The sequence below is a fragment of the Bufo gargarizans genome, chromosome 2 (genome assembly GCF_014858855.1).
Source record: "Bufo gargarizans isolate SCDJY-AF-19 chromosome 2, ASM1485885v1, whole genome shotgun sequence".
Classification (NCBI taxonomy): domain Eukaryota; kingdom Metazoa; phylum Chordata; class Amphibia; order Anura; family Bufonidae; genus Bufo; species Bufo gargarizans.
The window spans coordinates 186,008,875-186,030,472 of NC_058081.1; the positions used below are offsets into that span (position 1 = coordinate 186,008,875).

Sequence of the window (21,598 nt, forward strand, 5' to 3'; positions counted from 1 at the left end):
ATTTATCAAGTGTAAGTAGGCTACACATTTCTATGGATACTTAACAATCTACACTGACAACCATCCTGGTCTACTGTTTCTCTAAGAATTGCAGAATGATGTTATTCATTCATTGTCTGGCTACATTTTTTCCTAGGGCAGTCTGACATGCTATTTTCATATTGCAAACCTGCAAAACCTGACTTGAAATGTATATTGTTTTCTATTTCAACATACTGGTTATACTAGTCAAGATGACAGTATAGCAGCTGTAGTAACCCACATTACCATGCAAAAGAGAGAGGAGCACATCTAGACACCTTCATGGTATGGCATTCACTTCTGACAATTGTTAAATATTTATCTGAATTTCTCATCTTTCTTTCTAAAATCTTTCATAATATGTTTACAAGTGATTAAACTGTGCTACAAATGAGAAAATGCTAGTAACATTGGGTACGTCATGTTTCTAAGTTTACTAGACCAAGCTATGGAATCTAGTGTGGTAATATAGTATGAAGTTACTAAATTGTTTGTAGTAATGGTATTTGGTATTTTCTGTCAGCATAGGAAGAAAATGTATTGTTTTTATATAGATATATCTTTTTATATGTATTTTCACGCTACAGCTAAAATGTTATACTCTGAAAATGATCTCATGTATGGTGGCTGATTTATTGTGGATTTTATTCAAGTATATTGATAACTAGTGTTGAGTGAATTGAAGTCCACAAAGAAGACTTTATGCTTTGTGGTAGAGAATACATTTTCCCTGGTTAAAAAATAATAATCATACTTACCTCTGTTTGAGCACGAAGAGCCAGCTGCCGCCATCTTGATTGAAGATCCAGCGCAAAATCCCGTGCGCGGTGATGTATGAGGTCACCACCCCAGCCGATGTGGTGCCGTCATCACGGACCGCTCAAGATGGTGGCGACCGGCTCTTCATGATCAAATAGATAAGGTAAGTATGATTTTATTTATTTTTTATTTGACACTTTAATATTAATGTCAGATGCCGCAATCAGCGTAGTCACTGCTCCCTGTCATCGCACCGACCACTTACAAAGGGCCAAACTGAATTTTCCGAAACATCTATACTGATAACCTATAAAACTTCATGTGAATTATAGTGGCACAATGCATTTGCAAAACGAATGACATACGATGCTGTGCACAGAACATTGGGTGCCACTCTCAGAGTTTGTATGTTCTCCCTGTGTTTGCATGGGCTTCCTCCACATACTGTACTCCAAAGACTGATAGGGACCTTCACTGGAGACAGCACGTGAAAATAATGCCTATATAAGTGTTATAAAATATGTTTGCGTTATATTAGAAAGAGAAGTAAAAGTATATTAATAACAAATCAGGAAAATCTGGAAATCATAGAAATTTTAAACTGCTCAGTGCTTAAAGGGTTGTACCAAGATTTCAAGTTATCTCCTATCCGCAGAGTTGAAGATAACAAACTGATTGGTGTGGGTCTACCCAGTGTCGGACTGGGGTACCTGGGGTCCACCAGTAAAATTTATTTTGGGAGCCCACCGTATGGATTCAAATATAATAAATAATCTCAACATAGGCTGGTTGAGGTGCTGTACAGTGAATATATGTATGTAGCACAGTAAGTCTAATGTGCTATGTGCCACTTGTGTAGGGAGTGGGAGACTAGGGGCCCACATTGCTCAAGGGCCCACCAGGGGATTCCCCTGTATTGCTGTAGGCCAGTCCGAGCCTGGATCTAGCCCTGAGAACAGAGGTCCTATTCCTTCATCCTGATGGAGTGGCAGACAGCGCATGTGCTCTGCTGCTCCATTCATTCTCTATGGGAGCATCAGAAATAGATGAGCGCTGTACTCGGCTATCTGTGGCAGTCCCATAGAGAATGAATGCAGTAGGGTACAATTGTGGCCTGCTGCTTCATCAGGATCAAGGGATCGGTGGGGACTCACCCAATCCTGTGAATAGGGGAAACATGAAAACCTGGCCCCAGCCCTCTAACCGTGTGCTGTTTATAACAAAACCTCTATATGTGGTTTTGAAAAAGGTGGAGCCATATAATGCACAGGATAAAACCTCTAACTGCATTCACTCATGCCAGTTTCCTGTTTTCAGAGTACCTGGGTTAATATGGAAATACCGAGGACAGACTACAAACTCCGATCTGTGCATGCAATCTTTTTACTTCTGGTGGTCAGTTCAGTATTACTTGGGTTTAGTTACCTCAATGAGATGTATCAAAGGATCCAACTTCAGGTAAGGAACCATGCATCTTCAGGATGCCTTCACATGCGACAGACTTTGCTGCAGAAAATATATGTGACGGTAATTGAACTCCATCATCTGAATGGGACTAGCTAAAATTCAAACCAACTCCGTTCAGATGAAAGGAACTAATTTTCAGTCTCGGAAATTTTCTGCAACAAAATCTGCCGTGTTTTATGGCACACTTTATACTTATAACATGTAGAGTAAAAGGTTTTTAACAGGTTTTTCTCCTTCATAGTTATAGCAGCTTGTATATAGTATATAGTATATACAAATACTGTAGATATATAAATACATATGCATATTATGTGTGACCTGTGGAGCCGCACAGGGGCCCTGCTGTAGAGATGATGACTACAAGTCGTTGTTTCTTCTCTCTATTCGATCACTTGGAAGGGGCTACATTACATTCCTTTATAGTCATATTACAATAATTGGCAAATTTGTACAGCAGTGAAGGATTTTCTGGAGAGACATGAACAAGGTGATGTATGGCTAGCACCACACCACACACCATGGCTTCTATCCATTTCAGGGGAGAGAACTGCACTGTTGGGCCTCATGCACATGACCATAATTTGGATCTGCAGACAATCTGCATTTCTTACGGCTCGCAATGGACCCATTCATTTCTCAAGGTTTCCATGGAATATAGAACTTGCCCTATTCTTGTCCAGTTTGCAGATAAGAATAAACTTTTCTAGTGGAAAAATCAGAATGCACACGGCTGGTATCTGTGCTTTGCAGACAGCGAAACATTTACGGTTGTGTGCATTCCAAGGGCCAAAAGTTCAGCTGTAACTTTGCAGGGGCGTGTCAATATAATTTGTTCCTATTTCTACACACTTTCTAATATCTCAACCTGTGGACCCTGCAGAACTTCAGATGCCCAAAAGATGGCGCTCTCTTCTATGCGTTGAGCTGCCTGACAATTGTAGCATTCAACCAGGAAACCACTACAGCTGTCTCTCACAGCAAAGAGAATAGGTTGTGAAGCAGTTTAATGCAGAGGGCACCTAACAGTGAAGCACCGTCTCCTGGACACTTGCAGGTGCAGAATCTGTCAGAATTAAAGTTCATATTTACACTACTCCTGATAATAAAAGCTCTACATGTATGTTTGTCCTGCTCTCCTCAGCCCCTGCGTAGTGCTGTCAACAGTTTTGCATTGCAAAAACTGCTGACAGACCGCATTTAAGGCTATTTTCACACAGTCAGTATTTGGCAATTGTTTGATCAGCGATTTCCCTCCGAGCTTGTGAGCCAAAACCAGGTGCGGGTCAAAAACACAGAATATTTCCATTATACCATATATCTGTGTAGCTTCCACTCCTGGTTCTGGGTAACAATTAGGGATTAGCGAATGCTACATTCAAAGTTGCTTTGTTCAAAACTTCGGATTAATACTGTACAGAGATCCGTCTATGTTCAGTATATAATGCAAGGGCTCCAATAAGCTGAAGTCAGTTATCCGCGAAGTCATGCAGAATTTTGTTGAATTTTAAAGTGGAAAACCATTTTAAAGCTTGGAACTGAACTCGGCTTTGGTTCCAAGGTACCCGAGTTCAGTTCCGAGTTTTAAAGTACAAACTGGATTCCAAAAAAGTTGGGACACTAAACAAATTGTGAATAAAAACTGAATGCAATGATGTGGAGATGGCAAATGTTAATATTTTATTTGTAATAGAACGTAGATGACAGATCAAACGTTTAATCCGAGTAAATGTATCATTTTAAAGGAAAAATACGTTGATTCAAATTTTCACGGTGTCAACTAATCCCCAAAAAGTTGGGACAAGTAGTAATAAGAGGCTGGAAAAAGTAAATTTGAGCATAACGAAGAGCTGAAAGACCAATTAACACTAATTAGGTCAATTGGCAACATGATTGGGTATAAAAAGAGCTTCTCAGAGTGGCAGTATCTCTCAGAAGCCAAGATGGGTAGAGGATCACCAATTCCCACAATGTTGCGCAGAAAAATTGCAAAGACTTTGCATCTATCATCATCAACTGTGCATAACATCATCCGAAGATTCAGAGAATCTGGAACAATCTCTGTGCGTAAGGGTCAAGGCCGTAAAACCATTCTGGATGCCCGTGATCTCCGGGCCCTTAAACGACACTGCACCACAAACAGGAATGCTACTGTAAAGGAAATCACAGAATGGGCTCAGGAATACTTCCAGAAACCATTGTCAGTGAACACAATCCACCGTGCCATCCGCCGTTGCCAGCTGAAACTCTACAGTGCAAAGAAGAAGCCATTTCTAAGCAAGATCCACAAGCTCAGGTGTTTGAGTGTATCATCGTGTGCATGATATTCTACGGCACCCATATTAAGATTTAATCAGTTTTTTTACTCATACAGTTAGTGGGGGCAATCTATCAGATTCCAATTTTAATTTTGCAGAGCTTTGGAAAAAGAAAGGTGGAATCTGAATGGTTACCATGGGCAACTAAGCCAGTTTTCCTTTACAGCAGTTTTGATAACTCTTTCCCAGTGTGCCTCAGTATATAAGGCAGGTGTAATATATCGCCGTGTGCAGCAAGTTATACTGCACCCACATTCAGAGTTAGGGTACTTTCACACTTGCGGCAGAGGATTCCAGCAGGCAGTTCCGTCGCCTGAACTGCCTGCTGGATCCGTCAATATAGACGCAAACTGATGGCATTTGTCAGATGGATCCAGATGCATTGAAATACTGGATCCATGTCATCCGGAAAAAACGGATCCAGCATAAATTATTTTTTGCATTTTTTAATGTCTGCGCATGCGCCGGCGGGAAAGCCAGATCCGTTTTGCCGGAACACTTAATGCCGGATCCGGTACTAATACACTTCAATGTAAATTAATGCCGGATCTGGCATTTCGGCAAGTGATCGGTATTTTTGTCTAGAGATAAAACTGCAGCATGCTGCGGTATTTTCTCCGTCCAAAAAACGTAAGAGGGACTGAACTGATGCATCCTGAACGGAATACACTCCATTCAGAAAGCATTAGGGTAAAACTAATCAGTTTTTTTCAGTATTGAGCTCCTATGACGGAACTCAATACCGGAAAACAAAAACGCTAGTGTGAAAGTACCCTTAATCTATTATGCTAGTGAAACTGTTATGTTGTGTCCATATTCCAGGACGGTGTAATATTTCGCCATGTTCAACTGTACATTGGAGCGGAATTTACCATAGTGAATGCATGTTAGCTGTTGTGTCACATAGCGTCCGTATCAGGCCACGGTTAAATATTTCATCCTGTTCAACTTTGCAGTGTAGCCAAACTTATCACAGCGAATACATTCTGTTGCATTTAGTGTTGAAAGAATCAAAGCATCAGAAGTGAAATTTGAAGTTTAGGAAAACGTCTATTTGCCACGAATCTGAATTTCCTCACGTTCCATGGTAACAAATTGGATTATTTCTAAAATGGCTGCTGCATGTTACAAAGTGAAAGTAAGAAGTGCAAGAAGAGGAGATCACCCATAATGCCATGCAGATAGCCAATCAGCAGCTAGCCAGCCCCTGTAAGGTCACAGCCCTATAAAAGCCTCATTTTGTGCTGTGACAAGCACTAGGAACAGTGTTCAAGAAGCCTTTGATTATGGAATATTGGCTAGGGAGACTGCACAGACAGTGGTCGGAACTACAACGATGTTACCAGACAAATCGCTCCACCAACAGGACCCAAATTCATCATTCCTAGCTACCACGTTTTGTGATGGAAAATTATATTCAGTGTCACTCTTACAGCCAAACAAATTCTACATCACTGTGCAGTATATTACAATTTTTGCCCATGTGGATCTCTCCATAAGATCCGTGATCCCTCCAAACTATGAACTTAATGGTATTTTGCATTCAACATGTATTAGGATTAAAACCAGATGGGCCGAACTTGCTGGATGTGCAGCACGCCAGACCTGCAGGGTATTGCGAAGTGAGGTCACGGTTATGGGCAATCGAGGGTTACTCACTGTTTGGAGGAGAACCCTGGTCAGGCATGCGGCAGTGAAGGAGAGGCAGACACTAGTTCCTCTGGGGCACACTCTGGATATAGGGACCTGGCCTGATGGTGGACGAGGTGTCCTGGATGTTGCAGGTGTTTTGAGTGCCTGGGGCAAGGTCGGATCGTGACGCCAGTGCCTGTAACGGTGGCACACCGCTTTCTAGCAGTAGTAATTGAGGTACACAGATGGTATGGTGAACCAAACGCTGCTTTACTTGGTAACAGTCCAACTTTGTACATACAGTTGATAATGATGATGCAGTCCCTTATAACAATATTCCACAAGCAGGCTTAACTCAATACTGGCAGGTAATAATCTTGCAAGATACTTGGAGGGTAAACAGTTAATGCTTCACAGCCCAGGCTGCCCTATCTCCACAGCTATTCTGGCTGGCTGTATCCCAAGGCCCAGATGCCTAAATGCTGGCTTTAATCCTTGGGACTTAATCTTCCTCCCGTATTGACCCTTGCTCTTATTTTGTAGTACCTCTGCCCATCAGCTTGCTTATCTGAGCTGGTTGTACTGGCTCTGCTGGGTTGCTGCAGGTTGCTCCCAGGAGGCAAATTCTTCTTCTGGGGTGACTCTACTGAGCTAAACTTAGACTCAGGAGCTTCAGGCTGACTAGGTTACACTTCTAGCCACCTGGACTGAACTAACTCTTCCCTGTCTGGGCCTACCTATATATACCTAGTGCTCTCTAGCTCCCTCTAACGTCTGGGAGGCTGAACTACACCCTAACAGGCCTGACACCCAGATAATACAGGAAAATGAACATTTAACATCACATTAATGCAATAGACCTGTTAACCCTTGTGTAATGCCCACCTTTACCTAGTGGGACACTACAGATGGATCAAACATGGCAGCTGGATTATTGCCATACGGGAGGAGCGCCGTTGCTTATTGGAATGAACCACATAAATCACTCCACGCACTGGACCCAAATTAATCGTAGCTAATATGTTCTTTTAGTCGTTGTTTGGCCAGTGTTTTGTCCAACACACAGTTGAGATGCAAATGATTCCATTACATTTTATCTATGTTTTGGGCCCACTCTTGTTTTTGGTTTACAGTTACTGATCAAATACTGATGCAAAACACTGACAAAATGCTGACCATCTGAAAGAGGCTTTATGAATGTTGAAAATACAGGATCTTTTTGTTTTTGTTTTATGTACTTCTGAGGGATACAGTGATACTAACACAACCTTAATACCACTACTGCTGCTGCCACTGTCCCCACTCTGAATCTTGAATCTTAGGGCCCTGCATGGTTAAGCCCACAGCGAAAAATTAGACCTGGTAATTTTATTGACCTGTAATACTGACGCACAGTAATTCCACAACTAACAGAAGGGATTAGTTATGAATCTTGGTGCCCTGCACATTGGTGTAGACGGCGATAAATTACAGCTGCCTGTAATACTGATGGTACAGTACCTACAGAACGGATTAACTATGAATGTGGGTGCACTAGAATGTAATGCACAGGATGATACCCTCTCCCTCCACTGTCTCTGTAGTTTATGTTCCAAGCCTTCACAATGAAATGGGCCACCAAGTGGGATGCATATGATTAGGCAGTGGCCTGGGTATACCAGATTTATAGTGATTCATGACCAATTAAATAGGAACAAATCAAATTTGTTGAAGAAGTTCAGCAAATCGTACAAATCAGATTTTTCTAAACTTCGCTCATCTCTAGTAGCGCCAGTATAAGGACACAGTTAAATATTTTGCACTGTTCAAATGATCAGTGGAGCCAAATTTATCATGGTAAGCACAGTGACTCAGTGGTTAGCACTGGTGCCTTGCAGAACTGGGGTCCTGGGTTTGAATCTGACCAAGGACAACATCTGCATGGCGTTTGTATGTTCTCCCTGGTTTCCTCCCACACTCCCAGGACAATCTGATAGGAAAATTAGATTGTAAACCCCATTGGGTCAGCTTAACCACCTCCGGACCGCTGTACGCAGATATGCGTCCGGGAGGTGGTTGCTTTACTCCTCCTGGACGCATATACGCGTCATCTCGCGAGACGCGAGATTTCCTGTGAACGCGCGCACAAAGGCGCACGCGCTCACAGGAACGGAAGGTAAGCGAGTGGATCTCCAGCCTGCCAGCGGCGATCGCTCGCTGGCAGGCTGGAGATCCAAATTTTTTAACCCCTAACAGGTATATTAGACGCTGTTTTCATAACAGCGTCTAATATACCTCCTACCTGGTCCTCTGGTGGTCCCTTTTGTTAGGATCGACCACCAGAGGACACAGGTAGGTCAGTAAAGTCGCACCAAACACTACACTACACTACACCCCCCCCCCCGTCACTTATTAACCCTTTGTGAACCCCTGATCACCCATAATCACCCCATATAAACTCCCTGATCACCCCCCTGTCATTGATCACCCCCCTGTCATTGATCACCCCCCTGTCAGGCTCCGTTCAGACGTCCGTATGATTTTTACGGATCCACGGATACATGGATCGGATCCGCAAAATGCATACGGACGTCTGAATGGAGCCTTACAGGGGGGTGATCAATGACAGGCGGGTGATCACCCATATACACTCCCTGATCACCCCCCTGTCATTGATCACCCCCCTGTAAGGCTCCATTCAGACGTCCGCATGATTTTTACGGATCCATGGATACATGGATCGGATCCGTAAAACACATGCGGACGTCTGAATGGAGCCTTACAGGGGGGTGATCAATGACAGGCGGGTGATCACCCATATACACTCCCTGATCACCCCCCTGTCATTGATCACCCCCCTGTAAGGCTCCATTGAGACGTCCGCATGATTTTTACGGATCCATGGATACATGGATCGGATCCGCAAAACACATGCGGACGTCTGAATGGAGCCTTACAGGGGGTGATCAATGACAGGCGGGTGATCACCCATATACACTCCCTGATCACCCCCCTGTCATTGATCACCCCCCTGTAAGGCTCCATTCAGACGTCCGCATGTGTTTTGTGGATCCGATCCATGTATCCGTAAAAATCATGCGGACATCTGAATGGAGCCTTACAGGGGGGGTGATCAGTGACAGGGGGGTGATCACCCATATACACTCCCTGATCACCCCCCTGTCATTGATCACCCTCCTGTAAGGCTCCATTCAGACGTCCGCATGATTTTTACGGATCCATGGATACATGGATCGGATCCGCAAAACACATGCGGACGTCTGAATGGAGCCTTACAGGGGGTGATCAATGACAGGCGGGTGATCACCCATATACACTCCCTGATCACCCCCCTGTCATTGATCACCCCCCTGTAAGGCTCCATTCAGACGTCCGCATGTGTTTTGTGGATCCGATCCATGTATCCATGGATCCGTAAAAATCATGCGGACATCTGAATGGAGCCTTACAGGGGGGGTGATCAGTGACAGGGGGGTGATCACCCATATACACTCCCTGATCACCCCCCTGTCATTGATCACCCTCCTGTAAGGCTCCATTCAGACGTCCGCATGATTTTTACGGATCCATGGATACATGGATCGGATCCGCAAAACACATGCGGACGTCTGAATGGAGCCTTACAGGGGGTGATCAATGACAGGCGGGTGATCACCCATATACACTCCCTGATCACCCCCTGTCATTGATCACCCCCCTGTAAGGCTCCATTCAGACGTCCGCATGATTTTTACGGATCCATGGATACATGGATCGGATCCGCAAAACACATGCGGACGTCTGAATGGAGCCTTACAGGGGGTGATCAATGACAGGCGGGTGATCACCCATATACACTCCCTGATCACCCCCCTGTCATTGATCACACCCCTGTAAGGCTCCATTCAGACGTCCGCATGTGTTTTGTGGATCCGATCCATGTATCCATGGATCCGTAAAAATCATGCGGACATCTGAATGGAGCCTTACAGGGGGGGTGATCAGTGACAGGGGGGTGATCACCCATACACACTCCCTGATCACCCCCCTGTCATTGATCACCCTCCTGTAAGGCTCCATTCAGACGTCCGCATGATTTTTACGGATCCATGGATACATGGATCGGATCCACAAAACACATGCGGACGTCTGAATGGAGCCTTACAGGGGGTGATCAATGACAGGCGGGTGATCACCCATATACACTCCCTGATCACCCCCCTGTCATTGATCACCCCCCTGTAAGGCTCCATTCAGACGTCCGCATGATTTTTACGGATCCATGGATACATGGATCGGATCCGCAAAACACATGCGGACGTCTGAATGGAGCCTTACAGGGGGTGATCAATGACAGGCGGGTGATCACCCATATACACTCCCTGATCACCCCCCTGTCATTGATCACCCCCCTGTAAGGCTCCATTCAGACGTCCGCATGTGTTTTGTGGATCCGATCCATGTATCCATGGATCCGTAAAAATCATGCGGACATCTGAATGGAGCCTTACAGGGGGGGTGATCAATGACAGGCGGGTGATCACCCATATACACTCCTTGATCACCCCCCTGTCATTGATCACCCCCCTGTAAGGCTCCATTCAGACGTCCGCATGTGTTTTGTGGATCCGATCCATGTATCCATGGATCCGTAAAAATCATGCGGACATCTGAATGGAGCCTTACAGGGGGGGTGATCAGTGACAGAGGGTGATCACCCTGATCACCCCCTGTCATTGATAACCCCCCTGTAAGGCTCCATTCAGACGTCCGCATGTGTTTTGTGGATCCGATCCATGTATCCATGGATCCGTAAAAATCATGCGGACATCTGAATGGAGCCTTACAGGGGGGGTGATCAGTGATAGGGGGGTGATCACCCTGATCACCCCCTGTCATTGATCACCCCCCTGTAAGGCTCCATTCAGACGTCCGCATGTGTTTTGTGGATCCGATCCATGTATCCATGGATCCGTAAAAATCATGCGGACGTCTGAATGGAGCCTTACAGGGGGGCTGATCAGTGACAGGGGGGTGATCACCCTGATCACCCCCTGTCATTGATAACCCCCCTGTAAGGCTCCATTCAGACGTCCGCATGTGTTTTGTGGATCCGATCCATGTATCCATGGATCCGCACAAATCATGCGGACATCTGAATGGAGCCTTACAGGGGGGGTGATCAGTGACAGGGGGGTGATCACCCTGATCACCCCCTGTCATTGATCACCCCCCTGTAAGGCTCCATTCAGACGTCCGCATGTGTTTTGTGGATCCGATCCATGTATCCATGGATCCGTACAAATCATGCGGACGTCTGAATGGAGCCTTACAGGGGGGGTGATCAGTGACAGGGGGGTGATCACCCTGATCACCCCCTGTCATTGATCACCCCCCTGCAAGGCTCCATTCAGACGTCCGCATGTGTTTTGTGGATCCGATCCATGTATCCATGGATCCGTAAAAATCATGCGGACGTCTGAATGGAGCCTTACAGGGGGGGTGATCAGTGACAGGGGTGTGATCAGGGAGTCTATATGAGTGATCACCCCCCTGTCATTGATCACCCCCCTGTCATTGATCACCCCCCTGTAAGGCTCCATTCAGACGTCCGCATGTGTTTTGCGGATCCGATCCATGGATCCGTAAAAATTATACAGACGTCTGAATGGAGCCTTACCAGGGGGGTGATCAATGACAGGGGGGTGATCAGGGAGTCTATATGGGTGATTACCCCCCTGTCATTGATCCCCCCCATGTCATTGATCACCCCCCTGTCATTGATCACCCCCCTGTCATTGATCACCCCCCCTGTAAGGCTCCATTCAGACATTTTTTTAGCCCAAGTTAGCGGAAATTTTTTGTTTGTTTTTGTTTTTGTTTTTTCTTACAAAGTCTCATATTCCACTAACTTGTGTCAAAAAATAAAATATCACATGAACTCACCATACCCCTCACGGAATCCAAATGCGTAAACATTTTTAGACATTTATATTCCAGACTTCTTCTCACGCTTTAGGGCCCCTAAAAAGCCAGGGCAGTATAAATACCCCACATGTGACCCCATTTCGGAAAGAAGACACCCCAAGGTATTCCGTGAGGGGCATATTGAGTCCATGAAAGATTGAAATTTTTGTCCTAAGTTAGCGGAAAGTGAGACTTTGTGAGAAAAAAACAAAAAAAATCAATATCCGCTAACTTATGCAAAAAAAAAAATAATTTCTAGGAACTCGCCAGGCCCCTCATTGAATACCTTGGGGTGTCTTCTTTCCAAAGTGGGGTCACATGTGGGGTATTTATACTGCCCTGGCTTTTTAGGGGCCCGAAAGTGTGAGAAGAAGTCTGGGATCCAAATGTCTAAAAATGCCCTCCTAAAAGGAATTTGGGCCCCTTTGCGCATCTAGGCTGCAAAAAAGTGTCACACATGTGGTATCGCCGTACTCAGGAGAAGTTAGGGAATGTGTTTTGGGGTGTCATTTTACATATACCCATGCTGGGTGAGAAAAATATCTTGGTCAAATGCCAACTTTGTATAAAAAAATGGGAAAAGTTATCTTTTGCCAAGATATTTTTCTCACCCAGCATAGGTATATGTAAAATGACACCCCAAAACACATTCCCCAACTTCTCCTGAGTACGGCGATACCAGATGTGTGACACTTTTTTGCTGCCAAGGTGGGCAAAGGGGCACATATTCCAAAGTGCACCTTTCGGATTTCACAGGCCATTTTTTACAGATTTTGATTGCAAGGTACTTCTTACACATTTGGGCCCCTAAATTGCCAGGGCAGTATAACTACGCCACAAGTGACCCCATTTTGGAAAGAAGACACCCCAAGGTATTCCGTGAGGGGCACGGCGAGTTCCTCGAATTTTTTATTTTTTGTCGCAAGTTAGTGGAATATGAGACTTTGTAAGAAAAAAATAAAAATAAAAAATCATCATCATTTTCCGCTAACTTGTGACAGAAAATAAAAAGTTCTATGAACTCACTATGCCCATCAGCGAATACCTTAGGGTGTCTACTTTCCGAAATGGGGTCATTTGTGGGGTTTTTCTACTGTCTGGGCATTGTAGAACCTCAGGAATCATGACAGGTGCTCAGAAAGTCAGAGCTGCTTCAAAAAGCGGAAATTCACATTTTTGTACCATAGTTTGTAAACGCTATAACTTTTACCCAAACCATTTTTTTTTGCCCAAACATTTTTTTTTTATCAAAGACATGTAGAACTATAAAGTTAGCGAAAAATTTATATATGGATGTCGTTTTTTTTTGCAAAATTTTACAGCTGAAAGTGAAAAATGTCATTTTTTTGCAAAAAAATCGTTACATTTCGATTAATAACAAAAAAAAGTAAAAATGTCAGCAGCAATAAAATACCACCCAATGAAAGCTCTATTAGTGAGAAGAAAAGGAGGTAAAATTCATTTGGGTGGTAAGTTGCATGACCGAGCGATAAACGGTGAAAGTAGTGTAGTGCCGAAGTGTAAAAAGTGCTCTGGTCATGAAGGGGGTTTCAGCTAGCGGGGCTGAAGTGGTTAATGCTAATTTTCTGTAAAGTTCTGCGGAATATAGCAGCGCTATATAAATGCATATAATAAATAGTGAACATCTTCTGTCAGTATTAGACCATGGTTAAAGATAAAACTATGAGCTTCTTGAATCTTTAATATATGCTAGAGCTTTAATTACTGCGGCTGCAGGTGTAATATGTCGTCGTGTGCATCACATTCTACTGCACCGACATTCAGAGTTAGTCCATTATTTTAAGGATACAGTTAGTTTAATATTTTGCCCAGTTCAAGTGTGCAGTGGACTTTTGAAACAACAAAAATAGACCAGTTCTTGAGATCTCCGAGGGTTAATACGAGGGGCGGACAAAAGGAACTTGTCACAAAAAAAAATGATGACTCAGAGGTGACTGCAATAGAATCACAAAAACCTGTCAGATACCCCGAAGAGGAAGACGGTATAATGGGGGAAGTTATCCCTAATGACAACTCCTCTCCGCTAGAAGAAATACTGCTAGCGGTTAAACAAAATGGGGATTTAATACAGGCTGTCACAACCCAACTTGGGTTTATCCAAGTCGATGTGGGACTAATAAAAGACGACTTGTCCAAAATGCGAGACAGAGTTAATAACCTCGAGAGCTCCGTTGCCCTGATACAGAATGAATCCAAAAAAATAAACACTGAAGTCTCCGCACTTAAATTAGAGTGTAATCTTCTGAAGAAAAAGGTGGTGGACCTGGAGGATAGGTCACGAAGATACAACGTGAGAATAATAGGGATTCCAGAGGGTGCGGAAGAGAAGAACCCAACCCAATTCATACAGAAGCTAATCTTTGAGAATTTTGGGAAAGATTCTTTTTCCGCTTTTTTTATGATAGAAAGAGCTCATTGGGTCCCAGGGGGTAAGCCAATTCCAGGGAGACAACCTCGGACATTTCTCGTCAAGCTATTGGCCACAGGGGACAAAGATATCCTTTTGAGAAGGGCGAGGGAATGTTCACCAGTTGTATATAATGGTAATAGATTGGCCTTTTTTCCAGATTTTTCAAAAGACATACAAGAAAAGAGACGCTTATTTATGACTGTCAAAAAGAGGCTAAGAGAAAGGGATATTAAATATTCTCTTATGTTCCCAGCAAAATTGCGGATTATTTTCAATGACAAAATCTTATTTTTTGACACCTCGGAAGAAGCCGCGGACTGGCTTGAACGAAACAATCTATGATTTAATTGTTTTAGGATGTGGTGGGAACAATAATGGTTATTAGGGGCCTACACCCCTAAATTTCTTTCTCTTCGCTTCCTAATAGGGGTGGCTGAGCGGGGGGGAGTGTGGGAGGGATGGTCATAGGAGAGAAATCTACCACAAATGTGGTGGATTATCTGTATGGGGGACTGGGGGGTGGGGATTGGGGTTGGGCTGTGGTGCGTCAAAAATATATACAATTTTTATTTATTTTTTTCTTTATCCCACTTAACCGCTGTCAATAATGTTGACTAGAATTGTTGCCTGGAATATACGCGGTTTGGGGGATAGAGGTAAAAGACAAGCGGTTTTTGACTTGACTCAGGTCCACTTACCAGCAATAGTATGCTTATTAGAGACCCATCTCACTGAAGAGACCTCTAGGGTGGTCGACAGGGGATGGGCTGCGACACGTATCATTCTACTTTCTCCAACTACTCAAGAGGTATTACTGTTTTGATACATAGACTTATTGATTTCGTTTGCGAGGCATCCTTTGTCGACCATCAGGGGAGATTTATTTTTCTATATTGTAGGTTAAGGGGGAAGATATGCATTTTGGCCTTTGTCTATATTCCACCGCCATTTTCCTTTTCGGTTCTTAATTCTTTGGTACTATTTATGGATAAATGGCCAGAGTGTCCAACACTGATTATTGGTGATTTCAACTGTGTCATTGATCCTCTACGTGATAGGGTCTCTACTAGGGATGAGCGAACTCGAACTGTATAGTTCGGGTTCGTACCGAATTTTGGGGTGTCCGTGACACGGACCCGAACCCGGACATTTTCGTAAAAGTCCGGGTTCGGGTTCGGTGTTCGTCGCTTTCTTCGCGCTTTTGTGACGCTTTCTTGGCGCTTTTTGAAAGGCTGCAAAGCAGCCAATCAACAAGCGTCATACTACTTGCCCCAAGAGGCCATCACAGCCATGCCTACTATTGGCATGGCTGTGATTGGCCAGAGCACCATGTGACCCAGCCTCTATTTAAGCTGGAGTCACATAGCGCCGCCCGTCACTCTGCTCTGATTAGCGTAGGGAGAGGTTGCGGCTGCGACAGTAGGGCGAGATTAGGCAGATTAACTCCTCCAAAGGACTTGATTAACTGATCGATCTGCAGCTGTGGATCATTGAGCTGCTGATCCTCAATTGCTCACTGTTTTTAGGCTGCCCAGACCGTTTGTCAGTCACATTTTTCTGGGGTGATCGGCGGCCATTTTGTGTCTTGTGGTGCGCCAGCACAAGCTGCGACCAAGTGCATTTAACCCTCAATGGTGTGGTTGTTTTTTGGCTAAAGCCTACATCAGGGTGAAGCTGTCACACCAAGTGCATTTAACCAGCAATAGTCTGTTTATTTTTTGGCCATATACTACATCAGGGGCAAGCTGCGCCTGTCACCAAGTGCATTTAACCCTCAATGGTGCGTTTGTTTTTTGGCTAAAGCCTACATCAGGGTGAAGCTGTCACACCAAGTGCATTTAACCAGCAATAGTCTGTTTATTTTTTGGCCATATACTACATCAGGGGCAAGCTGCGCCCGTCACCAAGTGCATTTAACCCTCAGTAGTGTGGTTGGTCAAGCTATCACACCAAGTGCATTTAACCAGCAATAGTCTGTTCATTTTTTGGCCATATACTAAATCAGGGGCAAGCTGCGCCCGTCACCAAGTGCATTTAACCAGCAATAGTCTGTTCATTTTTTGGCCATATACTACATCAGGGGCAAGCTGCGCCCGTCACCAAGTGCATTTAACCCTCAGTAGTGTGGTTGGTCAAGCTGTGACACCAAGTGCATTTAACCAGCAATAGTCTGTTCATTTTTTGGCCATATACTACATCAGGGGCAAGCTGCGCCCATCACCAAGTGCATTTAACCAGCAATAGTGTGGTTATTTTTTGGCCATATCCCAGTCTAATTCTGTCACTAAATCCATACCGGTCACCCAGCGCCTAAATACTAGGCCTCAAATTTATATCCCGCTAAATCTCTCGTTACCGCTGTCCTGTTGTGGCTGGGAAAGTTATTTAGTGTCCGTCAAAGCACATTTTTTGTTCTGGGTTGAAATACAATTCCCAATTTAGCAATTTAAAAATTTAGTGGTTTCTGCTGTATCAGAGCTATTTGAAATCTATCCCTAAAAGGGTATATAATATTCAAGGTGCACATAGGGTCATTCAGAATAACTTCACACACCCGCTACTGTGCATTTCCAAGTCTAATTCTGTCACTAAACCCATACCTGTCACCCAGCGCCTAAATACTAGGCCTCAAATTCATATCCAGCTAAATCTGTCGTTAGTGCTGTAGCTGGGCGAGTTATTTAGTGTCCGTTCAAGCACATTTCTTGTTCTGGGTTGAAATACAATTCCCAATTTAGCAATTTCATAATTTAGTGGTTTCTGCTATATCAGAGCTATTTGAAATCTATCCCTAAAAGGGTAGATCATATTGAAGGTGCACATAGGGACATTCAGAATAACTTCACACACCCGCTACTGTGCATTTCCAAGTCTAATTCTGTCACTAAACCCATACCTGTCACCCAGCGCCTAAATACTAGGCCTCAAATTTATATCCAGCTAAATCTGTCCTTAGTGCTGTAGCTGGGCGAGTTATTTAGTGTCCGTTCAAGCACATTTCTTGTTCTGGGTTGAAATACAATTCCCAATTTAGCAATTTCATAATTTAGTGGTTTCTGCTATATCAGAGCTATTTGAAATCTATCCCTAAAAGGGTAGATCATATTGAAGGTGCACATAGGGACATTCAGAATAACTTCACACACCCGCTACTGTGCATTTCCAAGTCTAATTCTGTCACTAAACCCATACCTGTCACCCAGCGCCTAAATACTAGGCCTCAAATTTATATCCAGCTAAATCTGTCCTTAGTGCTGTAGCTGGGCGAGTTATTTAGTGTCCGTTCAAGCACATTTCTTGTTCTGGGTTGAAATACAATTCCCAATTTAGCAATTTCATAATTTAGTGGTTTCTGCTATATCAGAGCTATTTGAAATCTATCCCTAAAAGGGTATATAATATTCAAGGTGCACATTGGGTCATTCAGAATAACTTCACACACACCCGCTACTGTGTATTTCCAAGTCTAATTCTGTCACTAAACCCATACCTGTCACCCAGCGCCTAAATACTAGGCCTCAAATTCATATCCAGCTAAATCTGTCGTTAGTGCTGTAGCTGGGCGAGTTATTTAGTGTCCGTTCAAGCACATTTCTTGTTCTGGGTTGAAATACAATTCCCAATTTAGCAATTTCATAATTTAGTGGTTTCTGCTATATCAGAGCTATTTGAAATCTATCCCTAAAAGGGTAGATCATATTGAAGGTGCACATAGGGACATTCAGAATAACTTCACACACCCGCTACTGTGCATTTCCAAGTCTAATTCTGTCACTAAACCCATACCTGTCACCCAGCGCCTAAATACTAGGCCTCAAATTTATATCCAGCTAAATCTGTCCTTAGTGCTGTAGCTGGGCGAGTTATTTAGTGTCCGTTCAAGCACATTTCTTGTTCTGGGTTGAAATACAATTCCCAATTTAGCAATTTCATAATTTAGTGGTTTCTGCTATATCAGAGCTATTTGAAATCTATCCCTAAAAGGGTATATAATATTCAAGGTGCACATTGGGTCATTCAGAATAACTTCACACACACCCGCTACTGTGTATTTCCAAGTCTAATTCTGTCACTAAACCCATACCTGTCACCCAGCGCCTAAATACTAGGCCTCAAATTCATATCCAGCTAAATCTGTCGTTAGTGCTGTAGCTGGGCGAGTTATTTAGTGTCCGTTCAAGCACATTTCTTGTTCTGGGTTGAAATACAATTCCCAATTTAGCAATTTCATAATTTAGTGGTTTCTGCTATATCAGAGCTATTTGAAATCTATACCTAAAAGGGTAGATCATATTGAAGGTGCACATAGGGACATTCAGAATAACTTCACACACCCGCTACTGTGCATTTCCAAGTCTAATTCTGTCACTAAACCCATACCTGTCACCCAGCGCCTAAATACTAGGCCTCAAATTTATATCCAGCTAAATCTGTCCTTAGTGCTGTAGCTGGGCGAGTTATTTAGTGTCCGTTCAAGCACATTTCTTGTTCTGGGTTGAAATACAATTCCCAATTTAGCAATTTCATAATTTAGTGGTTTCTGCTATATCAGAGCTATTTGAAATCTATCCCTAAAAGGGTAGATCATATTGAAGGTGCACATAGGGACATTCAGAATAACTTCACACACCCGCTACTGTGCATTTCCAAGTCTAATTCTGTCACTAAACCCATACCTGTCACCCAGCGCCTAAATACTAGGCCTCAAATTTATATCCAGCTAAATCTGTCCTTAGTGCTGTAGCTGGGCGAGTTATTTAGTGTCCGTTCAAGCACATTTCTTGTTCTGGGTTGAAATACAATTCCCAATTTAGCAATTTCATAATTTAGTGGTTTCTGCTATATCAGAGCTATTTGAAATCTATCCCTAAAAGGGTATATAATATTCAAGGTGCACATTGGGTCATTCAGAATAACTTCACACACACCCGCTACTGTGTATTTCCAAGTCTAATTCTGTCACTAAACCCATACCTGTCACCCAGCGCCTAAATACTAGGCCTCAAATTTATATCCTGCTAAATCTCTCGTTAACGCTGTCCTGTTGTGGCTGGGAAAGTTATTTAGTGTCCGTCAAAGCACATTTTTTGTTCTGGGTTGAAATACAATTCCCAATTTAGCAATTTCATAATTTAGTGGTTTCTGCTATATCAGAGCTATTTGAAATCTATCCCTAAAAGGGTATATAATATTCAAGGTGCACATTGGGTCATTCAGAATAACTTCACACACACCCGCTACTGTGTATTTCCAAGTCTAATTCTGTCACTAAACCCATACCTGTCACCCAGCGCCTAAATACTAGGCCTCAAATTTATATCCTGCTAAATCTCTCGTTAACGCTGTCCTGTTGTGGCTGGGAAAGTTATTTAGTGTCCGTCAAAGCACATTTTTTGTTCTGGGTTGAAATACAATTCCCAATTTAGCAATTTCATAATTTAGTGGTTTCTGCTATATCAGAGCTATTTGAAATCTATCCCTAAAAGGGTATATAATATTCAAGGTGCACATTGGGTCATTCAGAATAACTTCACACACACCCGCTACTGTGTATTTCTAAGTCTAATTCTGTCACTAAACCCATACCTGTCACCCAGCGCCTAAATACTAGGCCTCAAATTTATATCCTGCTAAATCTCTCGTTAACGCTGTCCTGTTGTGGCTGGGAAAGTTATTTAGTGTCCGTCAAAGCACATTTTTTGTTCTGGGTTGAAATACAATTCCCAATTTAGCAATTTCATAATTTAGTGGTTTCTGCTATATCAGAGCTATTTGAAATCTATCCCTAAAAGGGTATATAATATTCAAGGTGCACATTGGGTCATTCAGAATAACTTCACACACACCCGCTACTGTGTATTTCTAAGTCTAATTCTGTCACTAAACCCATACCTGTCACCCAGCGCCTAAATACTAGGCCTCAAATTTATATCCTGCTAAATCTCTCGTTAACGCTGTCCTGTTGTGGCTGGGAAAGTTATTTAGTGTCCGTCAAAGCACATTTTTTGTTCTGGGTTGAAATACAATTCCCAATTTATCAATTTCATAATTTAGTGGTTTCTGCTATATCAGAGCTATTTGAAATCTATCCCTAAAAGGGTATATAATATTCAAGGTGCACATTGGGTCATTCAGAATAACTTCACACACACACGCTTCTGTGCATTTCCAAGTCTAATTCTGTCACTAAATCCATACCGGTCACCCAGCGCCTAAATACTAGGCCTCAAATTTATATCCCGCTGAATTTGAATACAATACATTGGGCCAAATAATATATTTGTTGTTGTGGTGAACCATAACAATGAGAAAAACATCTAGTAAGGGACGCGGACGTGGACATGGTCGTGGTGGTGTTAGTGGACCCTCTGGTGCTGGGAGAGGACGTGGCCGTTCTGCCACATCCACACGTCCTAGTGTACCAACTACCTCAGGTCCCAGTAGCCGCCAGAATTTACAGCGATATATGGTGGGGCCCAATGCCGTTCTAAGGATGGTAAGGCCTGAGCAGGTACAGGCATTAGTCAATTGGGTGGCCGACAGTGGATCCAGCACGTTCACATTATCTCCCACCCAGTCTTCTGCAGAAAGCGCACAGATGGCGCCTGAAAACCAACCCCATCAGTCTGTCACATCACCCCCATGCATACCAGGGAAACTGTCTCAGCCTCAAGTTATGCAGCAGTCTCTTATGCTGTTTGAAGACTCCGCTGGCAGGGTTTCCCAAGGGCATCCACCTAGCCCTTCCCCAGCGGTGAAAGACATAGAATGCACTGATGCACAACCACTTATGTTTCCTGATGATGAGGACATGGGAATACCACCTCAGCATGTCTCTGATGATGACGAAACACAGGTGCCAACTGCTGCGTCTTTCTGCAGTGTGCAGACTGAACAGGAGGTCAGGGATCAAGACTGGGTGGAAGACGATGCAGGGGACGATGAGGTCCTAGACCCCACATGGAATGAAGGTCGTGCCACTGACTTTCACAGTTCGGAGGAAGAGGCAGTGGTGAGACCGAGCCAA

General features: G+C 43.6%; 1 protein-coding gene across 1 annotated transcript in view; it reads left to right on the forward strand.

Annotated features, from left to right (window-relative positions):
* Window positions 1-282: 282 nt before the first annotated feature.
* LOC122929683 (early endosome antigen 1-like) overlaps window positions 283-21,598 on the forward strand; it is a 63,537-nt gene continuing 42,221 nt past the window's right edge. Inside the window, exons 1-2 of the mRNA XM_044283322.1 lie at window positions 283-306; window positions 2,098-2,238. Of these exons, the coding sequence (XP_044139257.1) occupies window positions 304-306; window positions 2,098-2,238 (144 nt within the window). The 5' untranslated portion in view covers window positions 283-303. The remainder of the gene's footprint in view (window positions 307-2,097; window positions 2,239-21,598) is intronic.